General features: G+C 44.8%; 1 protein-coding gene across 12 annotated transcripts in view; it reads right to left on the bottom strand.

The window, feature by feature from the left end:
* Nucleotides 1-8,912: 8,912 nt before the first annotated feature.
* Nucleotides 8,913-15,920, bottom strand: part of ARK2N (arkadia (RNF111) N-terminal like PKA signaling regulator 2N) — a 107,401-nt gene continuing 100,393 nt past the window's right edge. For all 12 annotated transcript variants that reach the window (XM_070050264.1, XM_070050262.1, XM_070050258.1 and 9 more), the window contains one exon: nt 8,913-12,924. In XM_070050264.1, the coding sequence (XP_069906365.1) occupies nt 12,735-12,924 (190 nt within the window). In that variant the 3' untranslated portion in view covers nt 8,913-12,734. The remainder of the gene's footprint in view (nt 12,925-15,920) is intronic.

The following is a 15,920-nucleotide window of genomic DNA, read 5'->3' on the forward strand; positions in this document are numbered from 1 at the left end:
GGCCACGTTAGGCCTGCTGCAGACAAGTCTTGTTTGGCCCACACAGGTCCTGGCTGAGCAAGGCCAAATAGGATAGATCCAGGTTCTATGACTGGCAAGAGACGACACGGACTCGGCCTCCATTTGGTTAACTGTCTAGCAGCCAGAGATGTACCCAGGGGATACACCAGACCAAGCCTGAAACTGACTCCAGCTCCCCGGGAGCTGCGTCCCTTACAGGAGTGGCTCACCTGCAGCTCAAAGTCTCAGCAGCCTACAAGAGAATGAGGGTCAGGGCGCCAGGACACCCCAGGTTCACTTTTTTTGTCCCATCCCAAGCCCGGGGAATAAGGAATGGGGGCGGTGGCATGTCAGTGACAGGTCCCCCACGTTTTTATTTCTGCCTGCACGAATAGGTCTATTCCAGCTGTACATTTCAGCAGGCCAGACCACAGCCACTCATGAACATTTGTAAGCCAAAAATCCCATGTTTACATCCTTAAAATTCAGATTTCTATTTTCTTATCAAAATATCCACACATCTGCAACACTGAACCTCTTTTCTCTCCTGCTGGACTTCCCTCTGCAGCCAAGCCAACTTCCCATGTCATTTCTTTGTCCAGGGAGTTACTTCCGTTACCAGCCCTGCTTCTGTAGTCATTGAGTCTGCAAGATTTGTAAATGTTTGAAAGGCAGAGTGAGAGAGAAAGGAGAGGGAGAGATAGAGAATGAGATCTTCCATTGGCTAGTTCACTTCCCAAATGGCTGCAATGGCCAGGCCTGGGCCAGGCTGAAGCCAGGAACTCCATCCAGGTCTCCTATGTGGGTGGCAGGGGTCCAAGCTCTTGGACCATCTTCCACTGCCTTCCTAGGTGCATTTGCAGGAAGCTAGATTGGAAGTGGAGCAGCCAGTGCTTGAACTGGCACACTGACATAGGACCCAGGGTCACAAGTGGTGGCTTACCCCTACCCCAACGTTGGCCCTGAGCGTGCAGCTTCCCAACAGCTCTGAATCATCCTATTGACCTTATTTGATCCTATCGTCGCCCAGGGATGCAGGCGGGCCCACAAACCCCTCCCTTCACTGGCAAAGGCAATGTCCAAGTCCTGGCAGGTCCCAAGCTTCTTAGCAATGGAGTCACGACTCAGCCAGTGAGGGGACTCCGGATTTCTCATCACCTCATGCCAGTTCTCCCCCCTCCCCCCACTCTTTCCTGCTGCTTTAAGTACTTCATTTAGGTTTCAAAACATGTGCTACTTTCCCTATGTTGCTGTGAAATGTTAGCAGGCCTACACACAGGTGCTACCAGCAACCAAGCTTCTCGGCACAGCTAGCCAAACAAGGGCTGGCACGGATCTGGCAGGCCTGATGGCACAGGGCTGGTTCCCAACCATTCAAGGACAATCCCATGAGGTAGGTAGGTCCTATCAGCCCCACTTTACAAATGAGGCACCCAAAGCACACAGATGAGTGTGCTCGTTCATCAGTGGTTAAATGGTGACAACCTCCAACTCGAGACACACACTGCCCCTGTCCTGAGCCGCCTGAGCCTCTTCCCCTCCCCAGCCTCTGGATCTGCCGCCTAGCGGTGACTGGCCTCATGACACTTGCCCACAGGACCCTGTGCCAGCTGTAGCCGCCATGTGAATTCTGACTGGTTGGTGATGAAAGGATTTGGGGTATTTTGCTGCAGGGTGAAAAGTTTGCATTTTTAACGGTATTTTTCAATGTACTAGCAAATGAACACACTTTGGCAAGAGTCCAAAGAGCTCATGAGCAGAACTGAGAGAACAATTTGAGGTGTGGGAGACTAAATGATGAAAGCACCCGATTCCACCTACAGCCAAGGTTCCAGCGTGTGTTCTGCTTCAGCACCGAGGGACACCGTGGACTTAGCAGCAGTGACAGTGACTCTCAGGGAGAGAAATCACTGCACCAGACTCAGGGGTTAGGGGCATGGATGAGAAAACTGCCCCACCCCCAACCCACTGCCCACAGGATGCTGGCTGTCAGGGCCCCCTCAACAGCTGCAAATCTTTCCCACGCCAGGAGCAGGGTCTGCATGAGCTCAAGGGCTGTGGTCACGCTCCAGCCCTGAAAGGAACCCACTAGCACCCTCTGCGCCACCTCACACACAAGGCCTCCCTGGCGTTTGCTGTGAGTTGGTGAGCGTTCGTGTTTGAGCAGGGAATAAAGGCTCCTTGCCAAATAAACTGCACCTTTGAATGGTAGGTTATTTTTTTTAAGATTTATTTTATTTATTTGAAAGACAGAGTTAGAGAGGTCCTCCATCCACTGGTTCACTCCCCAGATGGCCGCAACAGCCAGAGCTGCACCGATCCGAAGCCAGGAGCCAGGAGCCTCGAGCCTCCTCCGGGTCTCCCATGTGGGTGCAGGGGCCCAAAGACTTGGGGCATCCTCCACTGCTGTCCCAGGCCATAGCAGAGAGCCGGATCGGAAGAGGAGCAGCCGGGACTAGAACCAGCGCCCATATGGGATGCAGACGCTTCAGGCCAGGGCTTTAATCCACCGTGCCACAGCACCAACCCTTAGTGGTAGGTTTCAATGCTTCAGAATTCTCCACAAGATAAATTTTCTTTACAGAGGGAAGTTTTCCTGAAGTCCCACGTCAACATCAATATGGTCTGCAGCTACAGAAGGCTGGTCACATTTGTCTTCAATTACAGCTGTCTTGGTCTCCTGGATCCTTGGTAGCTGGATGGCACCTTCCAACTACCCTTTCTGCCCCCACCTGTTACATTTTTTTCACCTATTTAAACTTTAAGTGTGTGGTTTTTTGTTTTTGTTTTTGTTTTTTTTTTAAGATTTCATTTATTTATTTGAAAGGCAGAGCAATAGAGAGAGAGGGAGAGGCAAAGAGATCTTTCATGTGCTGGTTTACTCCCCAAATGGTTGCAACAGCAGTGGCTTGGCCAGGCTGAAGCCAGGAGCCAGGAGTTTCCTCCAGGTCTCCCACGTGGGTGCAGGGGCCCGACCACTTGGGCCACCCTCCGCTGCTTTCCCAAGTGCATTAGCAGGGAGTTGAACTGGAAGTGGAGCAACCGGGACACGAACCAGCATCAGTGCTGCAGGTGGCAGCCACAGCCACGCCACAACACCGGCCCCAGTGTGGCAGCCTTTTCATGGCAAGGCAGTAACAGCTTAAAGCACTATGTAATTTTAGGATGCTTTCATCACCCCCAAGAGAAACACCTTACCCCCTAGCAATCTCTACCACCACCTCTCCCAGCCTCTGGAAACCACTCATCTACTTGTTTCTAAAGATGTGTCTACTCTGGACATTTCCTATAAATGGAAGAGAATCTGTGGTCTGTTGTGAGCACTTATCAGTACTCCTGCTGATGGCCAAGGATACTGTTACACAGCTCAAACCACATTTACCCATTCATCAGTGATGGCCATGTTGGCTGCTTCCTCTTTTTGGCTATTGTGAATAAATGTTATTTCTGTGGAAGTTTTCATTTCTTTTGAGCGCATTTCTAGAACAGCTGAGTCATACTCTAACTCTTAGGGTTACCATTTGAAGAACAGTCCAGCTGTTTTCGGAAGTGGCCACACTATTCCATGCTCGTACCAGCAGCATGTGAGGCTTGAGTTCCCCACTCCACTTGCTCACCACCACTGGTTACCTGATGTTCTGATCCCAGCCACCCTACTGGATATTAAGTGACAGCTCATTGTGGTTCCGACTGGCCTCTCTCTGACCTGGAAGTACACAAACTTTCCATGTGTTTATTGACCAAGCAGACACTGCTTGGAGGACATGTCTATTCAGAGCCTTAGCCATTTTAAATTGGGTTGTCTATTTTATTGAGTTCTTTGGATATCCAAGACAATTTTTTTATCAGAGTTAAGATTCACAAACATTTTCTCCCATTCCGTGGCTTCTCCTTTCACTTTCTTGATCATTTCCTTTGAAGCACAAAATTTTTTTAATTAAATAAAATTTTATTTGAAAGGCAGAGTGACAGCAAAGGAAGACAAAGAGAAATCTTCCATCCACTGGTTCACTCCCCAAAACCCTTCAACTGCTGGGGCTGGGCCAGACCAAAACTAGGAGTCAGGAACTCCATCTGGGTCTCTCACGTGGGTGACCCATGATCTGCTATCTCCAGGCACACTGGCAGGAAGTTGGATTGGAAACAGATAAGCCAGGACTCAATGCCAATCACTCTGATATGGGATGTGGGCATCTCATGTGGCAGCTTAACCTGCTGTGCTACAACCACCACACCTAACTTTTAGTTTTGATGAAGTCCAACTTACCAAATTTATTTGTGACTCGTGCTTTTGGTGATGTAGCTAAAGAGTTGACATCCTCTGAAAGCAACAGTTTGAGACTTGATTGCTGCTAACATACCAGCAAAGTCATGACAAGCTTTTATTATTTGTACTTGAAACAGAAAATAAGCCCTTTATTACATTAAATATATACCACAAAGGACAAAGAATAACACATCTGTAGGAAATTTTACCAGTGAAGTTGAAGGCTCCTCAAGACCTCCCCTTCCAGAGGTAAACATTACCCTGAATTTACTGTTTATTATCCTCATGTATTTATTATACTTACTACGTGTGTATGTGTCCCCTATCAATATGTAGTACCGTTTTGCCTTAGAACATTTCATACAAATGGCATCATGTAAGATGCATTCTGCAACCTTGCTCTTTCTTCATGCCATGCTGTTGCAATTTTTTTCATGGTGATGTAACCAAGTGTATAAATATAGGTCTAGTTCTTTAATTTCCATGGTGGCTTAATGTTGCATAAATATATTTTGCATCTATCATCTTGATGGACCCATGCTGAAATAGCCCACAACTGGAAAAATGACAGCAATCATTTGAGCACATACACTAGTTTCCCTAAAACATGACCTTCATCTTTTTTAAAAAACTACAATTCAAAGTAAAAAACCAAAAAACGACACATTTTACATCTTAACCCTATCACACACATATTTTTGTATAGATGTATGTCAGTATCTAAGAAACATAAGTTTAACAACATTGTTCCCAATTATTTTCTGTTATTCTACTTCCTTTGAAAAACAGTAGTTGGTTATAGATGGGCACCAAACTGACTCCATGACTTCCCTGTATGAGCTGCAAGCACAGTGTTAACTGCTTGGAGTATCAGCATAAGCGGAGAATTGCTGGGTCGTGGGCTGTACACATATTCAATTTTACTAGTCACTTCCAGTGTTTTACAAAATAGTTTTAGCAACGTATACTCCCGTAAGCAGACAGACAATCCACCATTGTTCTCTCTGTTGGGTTTAAACATATTCCTACCTGCTTTGGCCTCCAAGAAATGGCATTTCCTTAGGTACTAGTAAGCCCAAGCACCTTTTTCTGTGTTTACTGGCCATTCCTATTTTTCTGTTCCATACACCATGACATAGGAAATCCATGGAAAAAGTCTGCAGTCATCCCAGAGCCTGGGCTGGGGTGCACACTCAGAAGTGTGGTTCTGATCTAGAGTAGGTTTTAACCTGTGGCCACTTGCCCCAGAGAAAAGGGAATCAAACCAACATTACCTTCTCAGGAAGACTATGAATTCTTCTCAAGCCAGAACAAAGTGGAATAGCAGCAAAAAGGAAAATAGGGCAGGGAAATGAGGTTCTGGTTTTAAGTAAAAAAGTCCTAATTTGAATCAGAAAAAAGAAAAATCTGCTCTTGCAAAGTCTAGCTATGTAAATCTGGGTACATAGATATGCTGTTCTCAGTTTTTCAATCTGTAAAATTAGGATAACAATCTGTACCACCACTTAACTCCATTTGCAAATAAACAGTTGTTTAAAACTTTGAAAACAAAGAGTTTGTAGAAGTTCAAGGTTGTGTGGGTGTTAGTCATCCAAGGCCCTCTAAAAGCTTAAGTGGGAAGGTAGAGCTATTGTCCTTTGAATAGCTTTTGGGGGTGAGCAGCTCTCTGGAGTTCCTGCCTGAAAAGTCTGATGATGGCTCTACAGAACAAAGTGCCCCTAAAATAACACAGCCCAGCCTGTCAGTCTAAGGAAAGAAACCTAAGACACTCTTCATTTTCCAGGTACAGAAACCAAATCCTTCAGCAGCCACATGGCCTTCCCAGGGTCTCCTATTCCTTGGGTCAGGCTTTATTTATTTATTAAATGTATATTTCATTTGAAAGGCAGAGTAACAGAAAGTGGGGGGCAGGGGAGACAGAGAGAGAAACCTATCCTGTTGGCTCATTCCCCAGATGGTACTCCATCCTGGTCTCCCACATGGTGGCAGTGGCCCAAGTACTTGGGCCATCTTCTGCTGCCTTCTTAGGCCCATCAGGGACCTGCACCCAAAGCAGAGTGTCAAACCAGCAGCTCTTGTGCAATGCTTGCATCACAGGCAGGGGGAGGGGCGTCCCTAACCTGCTGTGCTTCGATGGGCTCAGGCCTTTTATACCTCACCCCTTTGAACCTCTGGTCCGACCCCCTCATGCTGCAGAATCCAAGATCCCTTAGCCTGCCTTGCTTTAGCATCAGCTGCAGGAGTGAGGCTCAGCAGTCCACATCACTCCACCTTCCCACACTCGGAATGCAGCAATCAAGGAAAGAAAACGCATCCGACTCCTCTCAGGTGTCAACGACCACAGCACAAAGGAAGTTGGTAGCAAATAGCTTCCTTCCCTAAAGAGTGGGAAGGTATGCAAATCTAATACCCGCCCAGGGGAGGTTCCCAACCAGCTGGCCAGGATCTGCTGCTGCTGCCACACCTCCCTTCTGAGACTGGACCACTCTGCCAGCACTCACTCCTACGTTTACACCTCCACCCTTCCAAATGGGATGTCAAGGCTGCGATTCTCACCATACAAAAGGATTCCTGCCTAAGCCATCAGCACCTGGAAGGCATGCCACCCACAGAGCAGTACAATGGCAGCCCTGAACTGAACTAACAGACAGCACCACCTCTGGGCAAGTGGGTGCTCTTTCTGTACCTCTGTGATTCTCCCCATCACCACCTGCACCTTTTTCTAAGCTCACTGCTCCTTTCCCAACTTTCTACTGCCTTCTTTCGCCCCAAGCAGAGTCTGCTAGCCAGAGTTCCACTGCAGCCTAAGAGCGTCGCTAATCTGGACATGGGTGCCTTTGAACACGGAGTCAGGAAAATACAGACAACGATACCGACCAATGACCTAGAAGAATCATTCCTCACAGAGCGGTAACATGGTTAAAACAAAGCCTAGAAGCAATCCACTTCACTTTGGTTGTAACAGTGGAGTTGGGGAGGTATGTATATATTTGGTAAGGATTTATTTGCAATTTTTCTGTTTGGCCTAAAGTTATAAATAGCAGGCATGTGCTGTGAAAAACAAACCAATAAGGAAGGGAAGGCCAAAAGCTAGCAACAAATAGAAGACAGAAGCAGCCCAAAAAAGTACCAGCCACGCGTTATGTTACTTACTTGTGCCTATTTTTTCAGAAGTAGCATCCAAGGGCTAGAGTTCAAAAACAAAGTCCTATGTAAACAATTTTCTTCTGGAGGCAAAGAATCTCTCATAGGCACTAATAGATCTCAGTCTCAGATACAAGGGAGTGCAAAACAAGACTTTACAAAATTGAAAACATTTCCTACTTTTTTAAAAAATATATTTATTTTATTTGAAAGACAGAGTTACAGAGAGAAGTAGACAGAGAGGTCCTCCATCCGCTGGTTCACTCCCCAGATGGCCGCAATGGCCAGAGCTGTGCCGATCTGAAGCCAGGAGCCAGGAGCTTCCTCTGGGTCTCCCATGTGGGTGCCAGGGCCCCAAGGACTTGGGCCATCTTCCACTGCTTTCCCAGGCCACAGCAGAGAGCTGGAGCAGAAGAGGAGCATCTGGGACCTGAACCGGCGCCTATATGGGATGCCGGCACTTCAGGTCAGGGCTTTAACCCACTGCACCACAGCGCCGGCCCGAACATTTCCTACTTTAATTAAAGTATATCTCCTAATTGCTGAAAGATCTCTTTCCAGTGCAAGCAAAACTAAATGGAAAATTGAGAGATCCAGGAGCTAGATATTTTAATAAAGGTAAGACTCACTCTCCCTGGTGCCTCATTCCCCTTTATGTGAGGCTACAGAAATCATGAGATGATGATATGGTAGTTCCCATCACTTTGATAACCAAATAAAGGAAACTGAGCATAGAACCAAACCCAAACCATGGGAGAAGCTTTGGAGGCTCTTCATTTACTTGCCTAGACTTCATTCAGAATACAACCACGTGCAAAGTGTGTGCGTCTTACCCTGATGTGCAAGGCTTCAGGAAGTGCCAAGTTTTGTTCCTAAGAGCAAAGGGGCCCAGTACTACAAAGCCTTTGGCCTCTTTGAACTTCTCTGGTCCTAGCTAAGGGGTGGAGGTGGGGATGCCACAAGAATACTAATGCAAAACTACCTTATTCAGGATTTATCTATTCATTTATTCAAAAAGGAGAAAGAGGGAGAGAGAGAAATGTGCAAGCAAGCTCAATCTTCCATTTGCTGGTTTTCTTCCCAAATGCCCGAAGCAGCCAAGACTGGGCTAAGCTGAAGCCAGGAGCCGGAATTCCATCTGGGTCTCCCAAGTGGGTGGCAGGGATGCTGCAAACAATTGGGCCATCATCCCCTCCTTTCCCAGGCACAGAAGCAGGAAGTTGGACTGGTAGTGGAGCAGCCAGGAATCGAACTGGCACTCCATTATGGTATGTCAGTGTTGCAGTGGTAGCTGCTGGGCCACAATGTCCATCCTGAAAAACCATCTTTATCTAGATCCAACACACCTTGCAAGTAGGACACAGCTACTGCTTGGAAAAATCAGGCACCCTGTAACAAAACATAATCTACTTTCACATCCAAAAGGTAACTAGGGAGCTGCTCCAGGCACCACCTAATTCACTGAAGCAGAAAGGAAAAAAAAAGTCCTCAGAAAATAGCATTGTTTAAATACACTCTATTTTATTTTGTCTTAAAATAGTTTAACCTTTATGCTACAGACTTATTTCAAAAAACAGAAAATCTTATCTTGCACCAAAAAATATATATATAACACTCTGTTTTATTATTTTTTTCTCCAAAGACCATTAAATACTAAATGGAAACAAAAACTAAATAATGAATGTAAAGAACCAAATTTCATTTTAAAAACTAGAGTTGCACATTTGAAAACATTAATTCTAAGCAATGATTTGTCGTCACTGCATCAAGTCCACACTCACACTCCAGCAACAGCAGATCTGTTACGCGCCAAGTGCATTGGTTCCTAGCCATACAATGGCTAACAGTTCGTTTTCACGGTAAGAAGAGCAAAGGGCTTCAAAGACCTCTGTACTCTTTTAAAAACAAAACAACAACAAAAATATTTCCTAGTTATCCAGTGATTTTTTTTTTAAGATCACTACCCTTTAAAATTTGTTAAAAGAATAAGAAGTAAGTAGTGTTTTAAATAAAATGAAAAATAAAAGTACAACAGCATTGGACTAAAATACGTGATTATTTTAAACAAACAGTGCACAATCTGAGGAAGTTTGGTTAGGGTGCAATCATTTTTATATATACATGGAAGTCACATCATACACATTGGAGAACAGGGATCAGGGGCTCTTTTCCTTTAAAAAAAAAAAAAAAGTTTGAAACAAAGAAGACGAAATTGTGTCCCTAGCTTTTTCAAAGCTCTGTGACACGTGTATAAAAAGCAGGCAACACATTCATCTTTAAGTTACCAATGGTTCTAGTCTGCTAAAAGTAAAGATGAACAAAGGACTAAATTAGCAAATCAGACAGTTCATGTTCACAATCAGTAACAGCAAAAGCAGAGTTCATATTTTAAAGAAGTACGGAGCCCATTCGGTCTGGCTCCTAAAACGACCGTCACTGGACAGCAGAGATTGTAAGTTACATGGCAGTCATGATGGTGCAGTAGCAAGCTTCTGCTCTGCTTCTTCAAATTGGAAGGGAGGGGAATTTAACCAGCGGCATACACCAATCCCATGTGTCCCATTTTAGAAGAGCTACTACTTTGAACATACAGTGTCCTGTGAAGCTTAAAGAACTACTTACGCTATCAAATGCAAGCTCTGGTTAAAAGACATCCCTTTAAAAGAAATTTCAAATGTCACAGAAGTTGTATATCACAGAGTTTTATCAAAACCTTGCCTGAAACCACATCCCCACTCCTCTTGATGGAAAAATGAAAAAAGAGGTGAAACAGGGTCTCTCTACCATCAGCTATTATGTGGGAAAGTGCCAACCACCTACCATCCCTCCCCCTGCCCTGTTTGCATCTCAATGTCTACATCTCTGTTCCAGTGCATCACACAGAGAAGTCAGGGAACGCCTTAAGGAACAAGTTAGGAAAAGTGCAAGCTGATGGTAAAGCAAAAGGCCAAAAAACAGAGCTTGACTGCCAGTCCACCCTCTGTTCCCAACTCAGTGTGCACACAACACGCCCCAAAGGCCTCTCTGTAGAAGGCGCCACTCGGGGATTATGGAGACTATGCCACAGGATCACCTGCTATGTGGAATCAGACGAACACACTGTTGACACAGGAATAAGTAATGCAAACACAGTCTTCAAAAATGGGGCTCTGCTCTAACACAGGCAGGGGAAAAAAAAAAAAAACAAAACAAGATGCAAATACTTCAAGTCATATAATCCACTCTATTCTCTTCCCAATCATTTTCCTGGAAAACACAGACCAGAAATTATACATTTCTGCTTGTCCAATATTTTAATTCAAGTCAAAAATAATGTGTAACAGTAACACTCAATAAATTAGTCCTAAAGTAAAATGTGAAGGTTCGAGGATTCACCAGTAGTGAGTCTTCAGAAGGTCCTACTTCGCACTGGCTTCTGGGTCTTTGGTTTTTGTCTAGAATTGTGGCCATGTGAGGTGCTAAAAGCAGGGGTTCATGATCTTAAAAGCCTGCTCTATCAAAGGTAGACTAGAAGGAAAATGAAAAGCTGAAGAACAGAGGCCAGATCAAATGAGATGCCATCGAGAAGATCAAGGAAAACACGCTCAAATACGTTCCCAAGGAGGAGGAGGAGGAGGTACACAGAAGAACTGAAGGAGCAAGATGAAGGGTAAAGGAACAAACTTGCCTTCACATAAAACACAAGAAAAGGCCAGGCAGGTGGAGCCAGGCAACATCGGATGCCCGTGCACGTGGGCTGTGTCTCCCTCATCCCAGCGCCTCCACAGCACCCACCACCCCTGCACAGTGCCCAGTGCGGAGTAGCCACTTGGTAAATGTGTGTTGGCCGAATGGAAACTGAAATGGTTCTCATGTTCTTCTGATATGGAAGAGCCACCGAGGCATTTAGGAAGAGAGGTAAAGGACTATAGCAACACTGGAGACGGAAACAAAAAACAATGAAAGCAAACAAAAACCATGAAAAATAAAAGGTGAGGTCTTCTGTGCCAGTATACTCCCCTCTGCCTGGGCACAATACATAGTGTTCTAACTCTAGGTATTGCTTTCCAAAGAATTCACTAATAACTACAAGATACTAGAGGGAAAAGTTAGAAACTAATGCCACAAAACTCCAATGCTAGCATTTCCTGAATTCCCTGAAGCTGCTTCTACCCTCTGCTATTCCTTTCAGATACTGTAGACTTACAGTGCTATTCGTGTTCTCACAGCATATATCTGTTTTTTTTTTTTTTTTTTTTTTAAATCATGGTATGCTTTCTTAGAAGGCAGAGCGGGGAAAACATCCCAATATAGCATCAGGTCTAGTTCAGCTCAGGTGTTAAAGTCATTACACCTTTTATGGAGAGCAGCTATGAAAGGTGGCACTCTCCTCTCGGATGTGCAACAGCTGTCGCCTTAGAAGCCACACAACTTTTACGTTCTCCCTAAGGGCTTCTAATAGGTTTCAGTGTTCTTCCATTATTTCACCAAACCATGAAAAACAGTTGAGGGAGACAGATGCTCCCACTGATTCCTCAGTATTCTCCTCCTTCGATGCCCAGACATCCTCTGGGTGGGGATCTACCTGAAATGTCCCTGATCCAAAGGAGACATTTTCCACAGAGTCATAAATTATTGCAACAAGGAGACCAGCTAGGGTTCCTTGGTAATACTTAGAAACACAAAGGGGCAAGTCAATTCTTTGTGTTGTGCGAAGTCCATCGGGAACAAAGTCAGGAAAGAAGGTCGAAGGCTTGAGCCAAAAAAAAAAAAAAAAAAAAAAAAACCAACAAAAACAAAAAAACACTTGTAATACTTCTGTCTTCTATTTTGAAGGACAGGTTTTTAAGTGCACATGCCCTACTAGATGCCAATAAGGACCTGACTGATATGTGTGTGAATGCCCTAAGGTGAGGGTGCCAGTGGGGGCAGGGCAGATAGTGGTCAAGTCTAGATATTAATTTTATTATACAGAAAAATAAATACAAGATTCAAAAACTGAAATCCACGTTATCTGGCAATTAAATATTATTCTAGAAGGAAGGCAGAGTTTCCTAAGATTAAAAGTCACCAAGTAAAATGAAGTCATCTAATAAAATTCATTATTCTCATAGGCCTATTGAGGGAAAGAAGAAAAGAAATCCTTTTCTCTGTGATAAGTTATTTTCCTAAGTGACTTCTTTTAATTAGAAAATGGGGGAGAGGAGATTTTCCATGAGTTTCAATTCTACAAATGCCACAAACAGCTTCTGAAGCTGAAGCTATGACAATGAACTTCCGTGTCACAGAGAGGAGGAGGAGGAAGTGGCAGGGAACAGTGCAGAGGAAACACAGTGACAACGTATTACAGTAGGTATTTACGTCTACTATCCTCATCCAAGGTAAGGTCGACCACTTCTGCTGGGGAAGCCCAAGTCTGCTGAGGAGTCACGGCAGTCCATGGCTGTGTTTGCCGGCTGCTCACGTACTGCGTGCCCGAGCCGTGCTTCCACGAAGAAACACTCTGAATCACACCTCCTCGAGGATGGACACACCTACATGGGAGAGGAAGAGCAAAAGCATGCGTAATCCCACCACAGGAGACACAGAGGACAATATGACTGCAGTTCTGCTGATCGATGCTTTTACTAAAATAAGCCTTTTACGCAAGTTCAGGAAACCTACAATCAATAACCTTTCTTCCCCCCCTTGCACCACACCCGTCTCTCCCCCACTCCCCATCCCTCCCATGTCTCCATCCTTCAGTTTAAGGCCAAATGTCTTGTCTCAGAAACTCCCAGGTTGTGTCCAGCTCAATCACTGGCCACCGGCAAGACGGTATTTTGCTGCATGTGTTTAAACCTCTGGCACCTTTGTGACAGGGCAACATTTAAGTGCAGGACAAAATTAAGATGCCAAACAAGACAAACAGGAGAATGGGTGAAATAACTTTTGCTTGCTAATAATAACTTCAAAGAGAATGAGAGTAATTACACTGTACAGAGCAGATGTCTGCAAATACTAGGTCATACGGAACCAACCAGTTTCAATCATCTTGAAGTCACAACCGAAGTGCCTGGGTCCTTTACCAGAACTGCTTATTCTCTGGTTCAGTAGAAGTAACAAGGCTGAAGCACCCCGTTTAGATCCTCTAAAAAGACCCCATCAGAAGGGCAAACCACTCCTAGAGATCACCAGGAGAAGAGTGTGCCTGAAACACCTTGAATTCCACATGCCAAGCAAATGACACAACTGAGTCCCCAGGATGAAGCACTAAGATAAGGATTAACTCAAAAAAAAAAAAAAAAAAAAAAAAAAAAAAGAAAAGAAAGAAAGAAGCAGGCAGCTCAAGCTGCCATTGCTATAAGTGTCCTCACATCTAAATGACTGCCCAGTCCCCAGGCAGGCATGTGAGAAGTAACCAGGGGTCTGAGGCAGGTCATGTGAACTTTCACAGTGGCTCCCAAGCAGCTGTTCTGACAAGCTGTACCCAATAAGCGACACACCATGGTCACTTGAAAACCCAGTTTGACTTAATACTACTTGCACCATGAGGTTCAAAAGAATATTAGGGTGACAATTCAGTTGCAAAACTGGCGCAGGGCCCAGGCTCCTAGAAAGATGCTTTGCTCTGACAAAGGGTAGCCTGGAACTACTGCCTTCCTAAGAAGGGTGTCAAGGGACCAATGTCTGACTCAGAGGTTAAGATGAACGAGTTCCATGTCTAAGGATCTGGGTTTGATACTTGACTCCCTGCTTTGTCCTAATGCAGATCTTAGGTGGTGGTGACAGCTCAAGTGACTGGGTTCCTGTCACCCCCTGAGATCTAGACTGATTTCCAGGCTCTGGGCCTCAGCCCAGGCCCAGGAAGGGGGGGACGGGGGGAGAGGAAGGTGCAAAAGCACAGACCCCTTGGGGCCAGAAGGCCAACTAGATACAGCGCCAGAATGGGCTAAGCAATTACTAACTTGAAGGCTACTATATTTGCAAAGATCAGCTAATAAAAAGCATTAAGATAACAGAAAGCCCAATGTCTCATCAAAATCTGTCCAATTCATTAAGTGAACTCAAGATTAAGTGACCAGATAGTCACAGGAAAATGGCAGCCAAGAGTCCATTCAATATTTATTGAAATGGTTTTGATGAGTGCCAGCCAACAGACTACCAAGCTTATGCAGCACTTTCAAATATATTACCTTAACAATTCCGACAGATCTATGAAGCAGACACGAAGTTATTGCCCATTCCCAATACATGGGTAAACTGGGGCTTCGACAGGTTCTGATTTGCCTGAAGTCACTGCTTAAAAGTGGTAAAAGTCAAAGAGGAGCTTCAAGGCAGGCCTGACCTCAGGACCAACGCTTTCCACATCACTCTGCCACCTCACAGATGTGTGTAGTAAATCAGGCAAAAACAGCAGAGGATAAGGACAGGATCAGACTAACAATGTAAAAGTTGGGGCTGGCATTGAGGCATAACCCGTTAGGCTACCACCTACCTCGCCAGCATCCTATATGGGCAATGATTTGAGTCCTGGTTGCTTCACTTCTGATCCAGCTTCCTGCTAATGTGCCTGGGAAAGCAGTGGAAAGTGGCCTGAGTCTTGGGCCCCTGTACCCATGTCAAAGATCTGGATGGGGCTTCTGGCTTGGGCCTGATCCAGCTTCAGCCATTGCAGCCATCTGGGGAGTGAACCAGTGAATGGAAGTTTTCTCTTTCTCTCTTTAACTCTGCCTTTCAAATAAATAAAATAAATCTTAAAAAAAAAATAATAAATAAAGTTCTTTAATAGGTCCAAAGCTCTTCTGTACAAGGACTACCTCAAGTCAAACTGGCTAGAAACTTGGTAAGGATTCAGCCAATGCAGTCTTTGGCAGAATTCCTAGAAATAGCTCTGACATAAAAGAAGCATACAGCCCCAGCTGTTACCCTGTATGGCTCCCTAAGTAATCACACTTTGTAACATCAGGCAATGGCTTTAAAGGGATCTAATCTAATCTGTTCATTTTATGGAAGAGAAAACAAGGCCAAAAGACAACTAGCAGCGCCTTAAGCAAGTTATGCATAGAACGGAGCAAAAGCAGGGTCTGCTTTCCACTAAATAACTAGGCCTTCCTCTGGCTACACCTGGAGTACCAGACCAAGCCTGACTGGGAGAAGCACTGCCTGGGCCCCAGGAGCATTTGATAAAAGCAAACCAGACTGCAGACAGTATCTGATGTATAAAGAAAACAAGGAGAGTGAGAAGCTTTAAGACCCAACTTACTGCTAAAGAACAGCAGAAGGAGGAAGAAAAATAAGGAGATGAGGTACTTTTTAAACTATCTAAGAATAGAAACTTCTGTAGTTAATGGTTCCAGAAACCGACTCAGGCTTCTTTAAAAAAAAAAAAAAAAAAAGGCATTTATTAGGACACTGGAACACCTCAAAGAACCTGAGGTTGGTGGGACAAGTTCCAACCCTCTCAGTCTCTTCCTTCACACTTTCCTTCCTCTGGAGAATGATCCCATCTTTGGTCAAAAGCTTTCCTGGCTATGATTAGTTGTAGCTG

Source organism: Oryctolagus cuniculus, chromosome 10, assembly GCF_964237555.1.
Source record: "Oryctolagus cuniculus chromosome 10, mOryCun1.1, whole genome shotgun sequence".
Classification (NCBI taxonomy): Eukaryota; Metazoa; Chordata; class Mammalia; order Lagomorpha; family Leporidae; genus Oryctolagus; species Oryctolagus cuniculus.